Genomic DNA, 14,005 nt, shown 5'->3' with positions numbered 1-14,005 from the left:
TGCGGCGCGATTGCAGATTGCACTTAGATCGCGAATATTCGGGCGCATTGTCACGGGTACAACTGTGGCATTGTGCCCCGGAGGCCGGCTTCGAAATTCGCGCAAGATTCGCACTTTAATTGATAACGGTAACGCTCTATCGTTGTGCCGAGCCACGACCTGTCAATGGTATATCGTTATATCGTTGACGACACCGAATATACGCGACGCGCTCCTGTTACTCCTCCGTGTTCTTCCTGAAAGCGGGAAACGTATCGATTGAATCAAAATATGACTGCCCGATATCGGACAAAGATATTCGCGAAACGTTATTAACATCACTGATGAATGAACGGAAATGGACAGTGACGTAAAATGTTGCGATATCTTTTGACTCGAAGACCTTGAGAGAGTTGTTCTTTCGTCGAATTTTTTTAGTTTGTCGTGTCACTCGTGTCGCCGGGTCATTTGAAATATTGTCAAATAATGCAAAACGAAATTGAATATTCTCATTATCATTGTAATTTATCTTATAAGACTTTCAGTTGTATCCCTGGACAAATTTGTGTCCACAATATAGTACATATAATATTATTATTCCTAAAGAAACGGTAGAATGTTTTAAGCCAACAGCTTTATTCGTTAGTTTACATTTTACATCGTATGCAGTAAGCAACAATGGTAAAATAACGAGGAAGAGAGAGAGAGAGAACGCGGAAATTATTCGACCGACTTTTCTTTTTGTTCTTTATTCTCAATTAATGCCGTCTGGTTCTCTGACTCGCGAAGAATGCATGACACGCATCGAGTATCATGCTAGTTGATACCCGATGATGACTCATTAGTCGGTGGCATTCGTGGAAAGCACGTATGGGCGTAAAATCTGACCGACGTTACCATCCAGCGGATTTCCTCGTTTCTGTCATCATTAGCTATTGTTAACTCCCGTTGTCATCACAGCAACTATTGGTTATTATTACCGAATATTTTTTGAATCTTTATCCTCACAGTGCGTAATATAAAATTGATATCCATATATACATCAGTTTATACTTTGAAATTTAAAGTTGTAATCGCACTTTTAAAATGAGCAGTTTCTTCTATAGTAGAATATGTGATAAACTACAATGCGTTAGAAGATGCTCGACGTGTAGTATATGCGTTTAGGGTTTATTTAATTTAAAAAGAATTAAAGTAATTGTAATTTAGCGTACCACGAAATACGAGGAAGCGAGTCCCAAAGGTAAATAATAAGGAATATCCAAATTTTTAAACGTAAAGAAAAGGAATATTCTTGATTTGAAAATATCTGTAGTTTCAACGTGGAAATCTTGAAATAAGATTATTGTGTTGAACGAAGAAAATTTGTTTGAATAAAATTATTTTACATGGTTCAATCGAGAAAAAGAAGTTGAAAAAGTTGAAATTTTTATAAGAAGATTATAAATCATAGATTATTAAAATATTAGGCTCGTTTTATGCAAAGCAATATGAGAGAAATATTGGGGCCAACGATACGCGGAGCTTAATACAAGATATCGTACTAATTATACATACCTAACTTTATTCATAATTATTATAGAATCGATATAAGAAGTAGACGACTTTACTAACGATAACTGCTCTTCTTTAGTACTAAATTAAAATTTGCGAAAATAACAATTATTCGTAACTGAAGATTGTTTCGTATACATGTGAGTACATGTATAAGTTTTAATTCAAAGTTTTAAACTTTTTTTTTCTGATGTGTACTCTTCAAATTGAGAATAACCAGAACGGTCCTCTCTTGGTCCTCGCCCTACCATCCGCTTTTGCGGCTCGTATTTATTTATTTCTCTCATTTTCAATAATTGATTAAATTTTCAATATAGTCTCCGAGTTATATTTCAGCGTAAGATATGAATTGTATTTTGAAATGGAAAAAATTTAAATTTGCATCCCAGCACTCACAGCGCGCGGCTATTATCGTCGGCGACGTCTCGACGCCGCCGCTCCGCATAAGAAATGTAAAAAATGCGAGCATATTTTATAAATAACCGAGATTCTTTTACGAGGAGATAGGGCGAGAGCACGTATCTCGCGAAGACATTTTTCCGCGCGCGGTATGAGATAATTCTTTCTCGAAAATGATCGTGAGTTTATTACAATTGTGATTCGTGTGTGTCACGTCGCCGTCGATATCTATGTCGCGACCTTTTATGTTTGCTATCAAGACTTCTGACACATTGCCGGTTGCAACACGACTCTCACCTACGAAATTCTCTTCTTTCTTTCGAAATATATCGTTTTGTATTTGACATCTATCCGTATCTTTATATAGACTTAAGATTATATAAAATGTTCGAAAAATTGATCTTTTATTGTAATATTTTTACGTAGAAATTTCAAATTTGTTTCTAATTTACTCTTGATCTTTAAACCATGCATTCTTTCGCATTCTTTTCTTAACTGTTGAAATGAACAATTAGTAGGACACGCTATGTATGAGCCAGGCTAGAGTCCCTCTAAATCATCAGAGTTTGGCCAACTTGCAGTTCTGGCAAAATTCTGCGAGAGAGAAGGATATACAATTACTATCTCTTTCTCTTTTTTTCTATCTCTTTCTCTTTCTGTTTTTGTCAAGAAATGGCGAACCAATTAAAAGTTGCTAATACCGTATGGCCGGACTCTGATTAGAGGGACTTTAATTGTAATCCAGGCCAATCCTAATTGTGTTAAATATTATCATAGACCTTTTTAGTTGCAATTAATAATGAACTTGTGAAATTTCACGACGCGTTTTTTAAGAGTCAGCAGCAGGTACTATGTGCGTGACGTTTTTTTTTTTTAGCGCGTTAATCGCATTTTCCGCATCGCGAGACACGTTTCGTCCTTTCGGCAAGGACAATTCATTCTTCAGCTTCTTCCTTGACCCGATAGCGCGCATTTACTCTCTTGACGATTTCACTCGTACGTGAAGGTTATCCCTACTACAGGCTTACAGTTTACATAACGATTCTGGTGCTAATCACTTTGAATCACTTCACGCCTTCGGCTATACATTCTTTACGTTCGAAAACAAACGCGGTGAATTGTTCGCTTAAAAATTGACACTCTCGGAGGCTCAATTTTATTAAATGATTCATTAATTAGTCTTTCCCCTGAGACATTGTCGTACATAAACATCCCAGTAATGGTATGTTTATGTAGAACATATAATGACATTGTGCTATATAAACATACCTGCAGTAGGTTAAATAATGTGTTAAAGATCCGATTGTAATTTTGATAAAATTTTCGACTGACTTTCAATGCAAATATATATGGAAATATTTCACTCCCTCTGGAAATAATTTACGTTTCTCTCCATTATCGCGAATGAACTTTAACATAGGAGTCATCAATCGCGTATTTTTCACACCGAAATCTGAATTCACGTCGAAATTGTGTGGGTTTTAATTTTTGATTAAGTTTATTATTATCGCATAAAATGTATGATACTAAAATGCGAGTATTTAAACAGTTAAATTGTTAAATTATTTTTATATTATGAAAATGTATTTTACATAGATGTGTATTTTTATATAACGCACTTATATAAATATGTTAGTCGTATTTCTAGTTGAATACGTAATTATTTTACCAATTATTTAGAGCAAACCGATTTCATGAACCACTCATAGAATGTATTGCAATTTAGAGTAAATATAAACTGGATCGCATGAGTTATATAAATTCGACTGCAGCAAATGCTGATTAGTTGATTTAGTTCAACATGATTGGCTTGATCTGTCTGTATCATAGCACTGTAATCCAGAAAGGGACAGCGTATCGCTAAACCAGGGTAGTTAACCCGGACTCTGTTGGTGCAATTCAGCCTTAGCACGGTGCAAGTTGAAACGGGAACGCTGATCGATCGCGCGAAAATTACGTTGGACATGTGATAGCATCTATATAAATGTATACAATCCAAGACATACGTAACTACAAAAAAGATTGCAATGAAACGTTGAAATTATATCAATTTTAGCGAGCGTTCGCAGGAAATTGCAAGCCGTGCACGGAATTCCAAACTGTTATAATAAAATGTATCCTGAATTATCGGGGGATGCTATATACATGTATAAAGTTTTATATATTTTGGCTGTTGAAAAATGTATATTTGTAATTAAATACTTTATGTAATTACACCTACGTGACTCGAAAGGTTTGTCGTGCCAATGAATGTGAAACTGTAATACTATACAGATACGGGCATGTGTGCTTTATATATGAATTTTCGCGTTTCCGTTGTTGAATAAATATTTATATTCGCGTTTATGTTTGTAGCAATCTCACCATCGTTTCTCACCAGAATTTATATCGGCTCCAATCGTGGCTGGCGTATGTCGTATAGAAACAGAAACGCATAGTGTTTCGCGTTCGATCGTCGCGCCAAACTTTGTTTGGATAACGTTATTTTGTCCCGCGATGTTGGCGTACCCTCGTTATCGGGCCGTCGAAATATCTGCTATTCGGCTCTGCTCGACGAAAGAAATTCCTCGTGAAAATCTAGCCGGCGTGGAAACGCGATATATCGATCGGGAGAACGACACACGAATGACGATACGCTTTCGGCCCTCTTGTCGCACCGCGTTATCGCGCGCGCGGTGCCTAATATAATCGTTTCTTAATTGTATGCAAATACCGTATCGATTAAGCGCACGTAGAACGCTCGAACGACAACTAGGGCGATCGAGAAACGAGCGCGGTCGCGAATTTGACAGGCGCACGGCGTGCGTTTGTGCCGTGAGAAAAATTATGTATTAATTGTCGGTAAGAGAGGTCTATCGTAGATATGACACAAGAGAAAAAGTGTACCAGGTTATTTAGTGCATATATTTGATTTTTCATTACAAAAACGCATTTAATTTCATTTTTGTACAATACATGTTTATGCGGTTTGCATTTTATGCATATTGCTGTGATATAAAAACGCGGATTATACAAACTGCTACACATCAATCATTTTTATAGCTTCCTGTAAAATAAAAAACGTTTGCTTATTTATTCTCTATTTTGTTTTGTATTCCGTCCTTCGTGTCTAATGAATGGCATGTAAAAATAATGATAAAATATAAAATATAACTTGTCGAATGGAAGAATGGCATAAATTGATATAAAAATCACTTCCGTGGAATAATAGTTACTTTGGTCTGATATAGGATTTTTTTCTTTACTATCACTTTTGTTTCTCAAAGTATTCGAAAGTATAAAAATGCAACTTGTATTAGTATTCTAGCAACAGTTTAAAAAATTCATAATTTTATGTAATAATCTCCAACTTTGATTAATATTTATTTTAAAATCTTCCGCGAGAAACAGGAACAGTGTAATGACATTCTGTAGATACTTTGTTCTGCGGAATTTCCATTTTCAAATAACAGCATTAAACTTATAATGAAAGAAAGCTCAGTGGTTTACTGTGGCTGACGGTAATGAAAGAAATTTTCCCGCGAGCGATCAGCCGATTGCACCTTCTATGCTGTAACATTTGCTACAGGAAGGTTATATATATTCATCAATAATGTTGATGAAATAATCCTTTTATTTATTTATAAATGCGGATTTTTATAACGTGACGTGAAATAAATCGATTGGATCTAAAATTTATTACTTATATACATCTTTTTTTACGACTGTTATCTGTTATATAAACTTTAAACAAATATAATGACAGATACATTTTATATTATTTGATATATAGTCAGCTAAATTATAATATTATAATTTAGATAATTATATTAAATTATATTAAAGTATGTAAATACTTGAAATATCGAAATTTTTTGACTGTATGACATATTTACATATACTGGCCTTTTAGTAAATTAAAAAATCTGAAAAATTACGTTTTATATATGCATAACGTGAAACAGACACAGTAATAAGTCATTGATTTAGTTGCTGAATTAATTAATTTTCAACAATTTGAATTGAATAATTTAGTAGTCAACAAAAAAAAGTAGCTGATGATTTTTTTAAGATAATTAATACAATTGATAATAATCTAATAATCTACGTAAAAAACAAACAGTGAGATAAGATAATGCAGAAGATAAGACAAAATGAGACGAAAATGTGTAGTGATTTATTTTACTGCGGTATTTAAAACGTTTATAATTACAAATATAACATTTCGACGTTGCATAACTTTGTTGTAAATTATTATGAATCTTGCATGTGAAATTTAGTTGTTGTCACAATTTTGTCAGTAATTCATAAAAATCGCTGTTTAATTAATAATTAAGAAAATAAGCAAAATCGAGATTTCGTAAAATAAAGTAATATTTTTCAAATTTAGATTTGTATGTTACAACAATAATTTGTTTATTATAACGCACGAGATTATTATATCGAAGGCAAGATTATCACTGCTCGAATGAAAGCGATTATATCATATTATGTGAGAGGAAGTCATTCGTGTGTGTGAAGTTAGGCGTCTCATTTTGCGGAAACTCACAAATTATTGAGAGTTCTGACTTCTTTTTCAATAGTTCTAGAGTTCCTGCTAGTTTAAACAAATAGTTCTGGCTTTTAAAGCCAAAAAACGCGTCAGTACAAATTACTGAGACGCTAGTTCACGCAGCGTCTCACTTTGTCCTACACAAGTTCTACTACTGTATCTCATCAGATTTTGCGAGATCTATAGTTCTATAACAGTTCTATAAAGAGTTCTGCCATATAAAAGCAAAACAATTAATTATAAGGTACTAAAAAAAATTACAATGTAACGAGTATACCGAGTTGAGACGCCAGTTGAAATCTCGGAGTTCCGGTTTATGTAAAATATTTTTCGAGTAGTTCTGAGCATATTGAAGCATTTTTTAAAGAGTTCCGAGCGTTAAAATATTTGTGTTATATTTTAAAAAATTAATATTAACCGAAAAGTAATCATGACGGAAAACGATGAAACACTATGCGAAATCTCGGAGTTCCGGTTTATATAAAATATTTTTCGAGTAGTTCTGAACATATAGAAGCATTTTCCAAAGAGTTCCGGGCATTGGCATTGTTGTATAATTTATAAATAAATTAATAACGCTCGAAAGTCAGGAATTTATCGAAAATAGGTGAGACGCTGGCCGTATTTCGACAGTTCTGCGAGTTTTATTACAATTTTCGTGTAGTTCTGAACGTGTTCTAACGTTTTCTAAAGAGTTCTGGCGATAAACATTATTTAATCATTTTTTAAATAATTTTTATCGCCCGAGAAAGACGCATTTACGTGCATGGGTGAGACGCTGTAGGAAATCTCGGAGTTCTGGCTTATATCAAATATTTTTCGTATAGTTCTGAACATATAAAAGCAATTTCTAAAGAGTTCCGGGCGTTGGCAATGTTGTAAAATTTTTAAATAAATTAATAACGCTCGAAAGTCAGGAATTTATTGAAAATAGGTGAGACGCTGGCCGTATTTTGACAGTTCTGCGAGTTTTAATATAATTTTCGTACAGTTCTGAACGCGTTCTAACGTTTTTTAAAGAGTTTTGGCGATAAACATTATTTAATTATTTTTTAAATAATTTTTATCGCCCGAAAAAAACGCATTTACGGATACATGAGTGAGACGCTGTAGGAAATCTTGGAGTTCTGGCTTATATAAAATATTTTTTATATAGCTCTGAATATATAAAAGCAATTTTTAAAGAGTTCTGGGCGTTGGCAATGTTGTAAAATTTTTAAATAAATTAATAACGCTTGAAAGTCAGAAATTTATCGAAAATAGGTGAGACGCTGGCCGTATTTTGACAGTTCTGCGAGTTCTATTACAATTTTCGTGTAGTTCTGAATGTGTTCTAACGTTTTCTAAAGAGTTCTGGCGATAAACATTATTTAATTATTTTTTTAATAATTTTTATTGCCCGAGAAAGACGCATTTATGGGTATATGAGTGAGACGCTGTAGGAAATCTTGGAGTTTTGGCTTATATAAAATATTTTTCGTATAATTCTGAACATATAAAAGCAATTTCTAAAGAGTTCCGGGCGTTGGCAATGTTGTAAAATTTTTAAATAAATTAATAACGCTTGAAAGTCAGGAATTTATCGAAAATAGGTGAGACGCTGGCTGTATTTCGACAGTTCTGCGAGTTTTATTATAATTTTCGTACAGTTCTGAACGTGTTCTAACGTTTTCTAAAGAGTTCTGGCGATAAACATTATTTAATCATTTTTTAAATAATTTTTATTGTCCGAGAAAGACGCATTTACGAGTATATGAGTGAGACGCTGTAGGAAATCTCGGAGTTCTGGCTTATATAAAATATTTTTTGTATAGTTCTGAACAGCCAGCGTCTCACCTATTTTCGATAAATTCCTGACTTTCGAGCGTTATTAATTTATTTAAAAATTTTACAACATTGCCAACGCCCGGAACTCTTTAGAAATTGCTTTTATATGTTCAGAACTATACGAAAAATATTTGATATAAGCCAGAACTCCGAGATTTCCTACAGCGTCTCACCCATGCACGTAAATGCGTCTTTCTCGGGCGATAAAAATTATTTAAAAATTGATTAAATAATGTATATTGCCAGAACTCTTTAGAAAACGTTAGAACACGTTCAGAACTATGCGAAAATTGTAATAGAACTCGCAGAACTGTCGAAATACGGCCAGCGTCTCACCTATTTTCGATAAATTCCTGACTTTTGAGCGTTATTAATTTATTTACAAATTATACAACAATGCCAATGCCCGGAACTCTTTGGAAAATGCTTCTATATGTTCAGAACTACTCGAAAAATATTTTATATAAACCGGAACTCCGAGATTTCGCATAGTGTTTCATCGTTTTCCGTCATGATTACTTTTCGGTTAATATTAATTTTTTAAAATATAACACAAATATTTTAACGCTCGGAACTCTTTAAAAAATGCTTCAATATGCTCAGAACTACTCGAAAAATATTTTACATAAACCGGAACTCCGAGATTTTAACTAGCGTCTCAACTCGGTATACTCGTTACATTGTAATTTTTTTAGTACCTTATAATTAATTGTTTTGCTTTTATATGGCAGAACTCTTTATAGAACTGTTATAGAACTATAGATCTCGCAAAATCTGATGAGATACAGTAGTGGAACTTGTGTAGGACAAAGTGAGACGCTGCGTGAAATAGCGTCTTAGTTTGTACTGACGCGTTTTTTGGCTTTAAAAACCAGAACTATTTGTTTAAATTAGCAGGAACTTTAGAACTATTGAAAAGGAAGTCAGAACTCTCAATAATTTGTGAGTTTCCGCAAAATGAGACGCTAGCTTCACACACACGTCATTCTTATCAGGATAAGAGATTGTGTACGCACAATCGGCACAATAAATATGCATCAGTGCAATCGTCGACGAAACCAATTAATCGTACATATATATGCTTTTATGCTTTTACAAAATAAGAATAAATCACGTCTGCTTTAGTCTTAATTAATAAAGCAGATTCCTTACGTAATATCCGAAAATAATCTCTAAACAATCAGTCTTCGTTTTATTCCAATCAGGATATTGCAAACACGATTATTTAATACTATGATATTTTTCCTCGTCAGATACGAATTAAATAAGTTTTTTAGTCAACGGTTGACAGCCGGACGAACCAGCTGTTATTTAAAACCGGATCTGTTTGTTTATTGTATCAGTGCTTGTGTTATCCGACCACTGCCGCTTAAAAATCATCTCATTGTCATTCAGTTTTCGATGTCTTTTCTAAAGACTTAGTTTGTCAATTTCACGTCCTCCGGACTTGGTTCGGTAAATGGATTTCACTTCTCTTTGTTGGTTAGTCCCAATTTCCATTTTTAGTCTAAATATTTTGCAGACTATCAATGTTAGCAGAATTTTTTCTGGCATTTTCTCTTGAAAATTACACTATCTTTGTTACATTCAATGTTTTAAATACTCACTTTGTGCTCGTGAAGTTTAAAATTATTTAAATTTATCTATCACCGCGTTGCTGAAAATGGCTCAAAGCAAAGCCTTAACGTACGATTTATATATATATATATATATATATATATATATAAGTTGTATTAAATATTAAATTAATAATTAAATGTTACATAACAATTCACCGCACAATTAACCGCATTTGACTCTCAAAGGAAAAACCTGTTTTTGTTTATTACTCGTTAATTGTAATGCCGGGAATCTCTATAGTTATAATTAATCATTTATTTAAAAATTCTCGCATTTATGTCATTACTATATATTGTATGAACATTTTTAACCACCCGAGAACAGGCGTCTCATTTTTTTTTGCATAAACGGCCTGGGGCTATTTTTACACCCCAGTAAAGATTTATTGTTATTAATTACATATTGCATATTTTGGATTGTTCTATAATTTGTCAGTATTTGAAGACAATATGTATACAGATTTACTCAACATTTTCCGAAAAAAGTAAGGAAAAAAACCAAATAAAAATATTTAAGAAATGAAAGAAGCACATTAAAATTATTACATGAGTTTTATTTTTTTGACACTATATGTATAGGGTGTGCCTGTTGTCGAGTTATGTATAAACAAATGTAGATGGATGTAATAAGCTAGACTTGCTATAAGAGATATGGAATTAGATTAATATTTAATTAACCAAACTTAAATTAAACTTAAATATATAATTTAGTAGAATTGAAAAAGTTTTTTCATTGTTCAGTCTGTTATCGTTGTATTATAGTTATAATAAGAAGCATTTTTAAGACTGAAAATATAGTTTGCTGTAGTACTTTGTTTCTAATAAATGATTGTATTTCTTGCAGACCCAGTCGGACGACGACGATGTGACGGACGATGTGTCCGTCAACGTCGGGGCGGATGACTTCATGACGGAATTTTTCGCGGAGGTAAGTGACAAACTAATTTGTTGCCGCGGCAATTTTTTATATTCGACGCCGTAGAGCGATCGAAAGTATGAAAGAGTGTGCCGTCAATCAAAAGTAGGTTAAACCAGTATCAGCAAGATTATATCGGTCTTAACGAGGACAATGCACAGTTTCCCCTCTCGCTTCTTTTCATACATGCAATGGGTACACGAATATCGCAGGATAACACAAAAGGAACGTTCGTATATAAAATTCAATAACTCGGGCGAAACAGCATTTCGTAAAAATTCCGCGTCGGAATCTTTGCACAAGGCTTTCGTGTTTTATTGATCGCGTCTCGCAAGCTTTTCCTCGTGCTACGAGTAAAATGTTTTTACTCGTGCGAGCGCACCTCTTCGCGGGGAAGCAATGCAACTTTCTTGTGGACATAATCGCGCGCGCATCTTTTTCCAAGCGTGAATTTTGCAGTTTTGGGCCGACCGATCGTAATTCACATGTGATTTACCGAAGCGAAATCTCTAACGAACACCGATACGTCCATATATATATGCATCGCGCATCAATCGTATCGTTTAATCAGCTTATGCGGGAATTACGGTGGATTCGTACCATACGCTTTGTGTTGCAAAATGACGCACGTTTTACCGTTACGTAACATTTTCGAATAATTATTAATTATAAATGATTATATACATATTTCGAGAACCGTATCGAATAATTGTCGCGCGGAAAATTGATCAAGTTTTGCATCGTTTTTGTGTTAATTTAAACAGGTACCCGTTACTTTCAGAATAAACACGTTCGCAAAAATATAAAGTTGCATCCGTTAATTTAATAGTGAAGCAAGCACGTGATTTTCTCTTGCGTATACATAAGCTTTGTCACGCAAGCGGTAATAAGCCGCTCTCCTCCCCTTCTCTCGAATGCAAAAAAGTTCTTTTATCTGATACGCCGTTTTTCTCGCGAGCTAGTGATTTGTTGTCATAGATAAGAGATGTCACTCTCGGAATACAGGATAACCTGTATCGCGTAATGAGAACTATTTCATTCCTCGGCGAATTAAAAAAAAATCGGAAAACGATAAAGGTGTTTTAATTAATCGTGTATTTTTATTAAATGCGGTTTGAAAGAGAACAAAATAAAACCTCTTTTAAGCTGCAGGACCAAATGGGCAGAATCAAACCGGACCTATCGGAATATTTAGTACTTTTTTGTACTAATTTGTACCACTAGTAACAATTTTGTACCTCGTGCCGTTTCGGAGAAAATCATGTCGCTGCTACCTTAGAATTAAGCTAGAAAGACCACAAGAAAAAAAAATTAAAAAAAGATTTTAAATACAGAAATTTGAAGGACTGAATTTGTACTAATTTGTGCCATACAAATAAACTTAATATATTCATCCCTTCTGCTTCAAACAGCCCCTAATAGAACTCAGTCCTCTTAGTCTCAAGAGTAAAGTACTCTTTCTAATCAGCAGAATCAATCGCTACTTGTAGACTCTATTCAGTATAATTTGTACTACGAAAATATAACGTTTTAGATTATGTACCCCAGCCGTTTGATAAAAAACTACCCCCGATACCTAACAGTCTCAAGAGTAAAGTACTCTTTCTCATCAGCAGAATCAATCGGTAGTTGTAGACTCGATTTAGGATAATTTGTACTGCAAAAATATAATTTCAGATTTTGTACCCCAACCGTTTGATAAAAAACTACCCCCGATTTCTAACAGTCTCAAGAGTAGAGTACTCTTTCTTATCAGCAGAATCAATCACTACTTGTAGAATCGATTCAGGATAATTTGTACCGCGAAAATATAAAGTTTCAGATTTTGTACCCCAGCCGTTTGTCGGAAAACTATCCTCGATTCCTAACAGTCTCAAGAGTATAGTACTTTTGGTTACAAATTATCCTGAATCGATTCTACGAGTAGTGATTGATTTTGCTGATAAGAAAGAGTACTCTACTCTTGAGACTGTTAGGGATCGGGGGTAGTTTTTTTTCAAACGGCTAAGGTACAAAATCTGAAATTATATTTTTGCAGTACAAATTATCCTAAATCGAGTCTACAACTACCGATTGATTCTGCTGATGAGAAAGAGTACTTTACTCTTGAGACTGTTAGGTATCGGGGGTAGTTTTTTATCAAACGGCTGGGGTACATAATCTAAAACGTTATATTTTCGTAGTACAAATTATACTGAATAGAGTCTACAAGTAGCGATTGATTCTGCTGATTAGAAAGAGTACTTTACTCTTGAGACTAAGAGGACTGAGTTCTATTAGGGGCTGTTTGAAGCAGAAGGGATGAATATATTAAGTTTATTTGTATGGCACAAATTAGTACAAATTCAGTCCTTCAAATTTCTGTATTTAAAATCTTTTTTTAATTTTTTTTTCTTGTGGTCTTTCTAGCTTAATTCTAAGGTAGCAGCGACACGATTTTCTCCGAAACGGCACGAGGTACAAAATTGTTACTAGTGGTACAAATTAGTACAAAAAAGTACTAAATATTCCGATAGGTCCGGTTTGATTCTGCCCATTTGGTCCTGCTAGCTTAAAAGAGGTCAAAATAAATATATTTTATATATTGTATAAATATTTTCTAAAATATATAAAACATGTTTTATTTTTTACACATATTTTATATATTTACATCTTGCTGACTGTAATCTGTTAGTAATATTAATACCAGAACAAATGCGAACATAAATTAAAGAGAGGAGTCCGGTTAAAGGAAAGATTATTCGCATCGTATAAGGAAGATTAATCACTCGTAGGATATTTACTTTTCTTCTTCAAAAACTACTTTGTGTTTTTGAAACGGATTGGTTCTACTAATGGCATCCGCTTTATTTATATTTATACGACCCGTTTACGGATAAATGTTGGAAAATGTATAGTAAGAGATTATTTCCTGCGAAATATAAGACACGTTTTTGCTTTGCGTTCTTCCGCAAATGCTTCTGCATCCACTTTTAAGAGCGTTTGCTTCTTATCCGTGCAGTAATCCGTCGAATCATTATGCTCGTCCACAGTTTCCCGATATATCGAGTAATTTTGCGCAACAGGGATGTTAGTTAATTAAAAGTTATCTCGATATCTGTCTAAATTTTAACGAATTTCCCGCGTTAACACCAGTTCACCGTCGATTAAAGACGAAGGGAGGCATCGAAGCGCGCCAAG

General features: G+C 33.9%; 1 protein-coding gene across 6 annotated transcripts in view; it reads left to right on the top strand.

Moving 5' to 3' along the window:
- The window catches only part of Syx1a (syntaxin 1A), a 111,278-nt gene that overhangs the window by 1,608 nt on the left and 95,665 nt on the right, over positions 1–14,005 (top strand). For all 6 annotated transcript variants that reach the window (XR_013257231.1, XR_013257230.1, XR_013257229.1 and 3 more), the window contains exon 2: positions 10,754–10,837. Coding sequence is in view for 1 of the 6 variants with exons in the window: in XM_077408045.1 (XP_077264171.1) it covers positions 10,754–10,837 (84 nt within the window). In the remaining 5 variants the exon portion in view is untranslated. The remainder of the gene's footprint in view (positions 1–10,753; positions 10,838–14,005) is intronic.

This window comes from Temnothorax americanus, unplaced genomic scaffold (genome assembly GCF_048541705.1).
Source record: "Temnothorax americanus isolate GAGA-0224 unplaced genomic scaffold, ASM4854170v1 Scaffold23, whole genome shotgun sequence".
Taxonomy (NCBI): Eukaryota; Metazoa; Arthropoda; class Insecta; order Hymenoptera; family Formicidae; genus Temnothorax; species Temnothorax americanus.
Note: the sequence above shows the minus strand (reverse complement) of the source record. Positions and strands in the feature narration are given on the sequence as shown.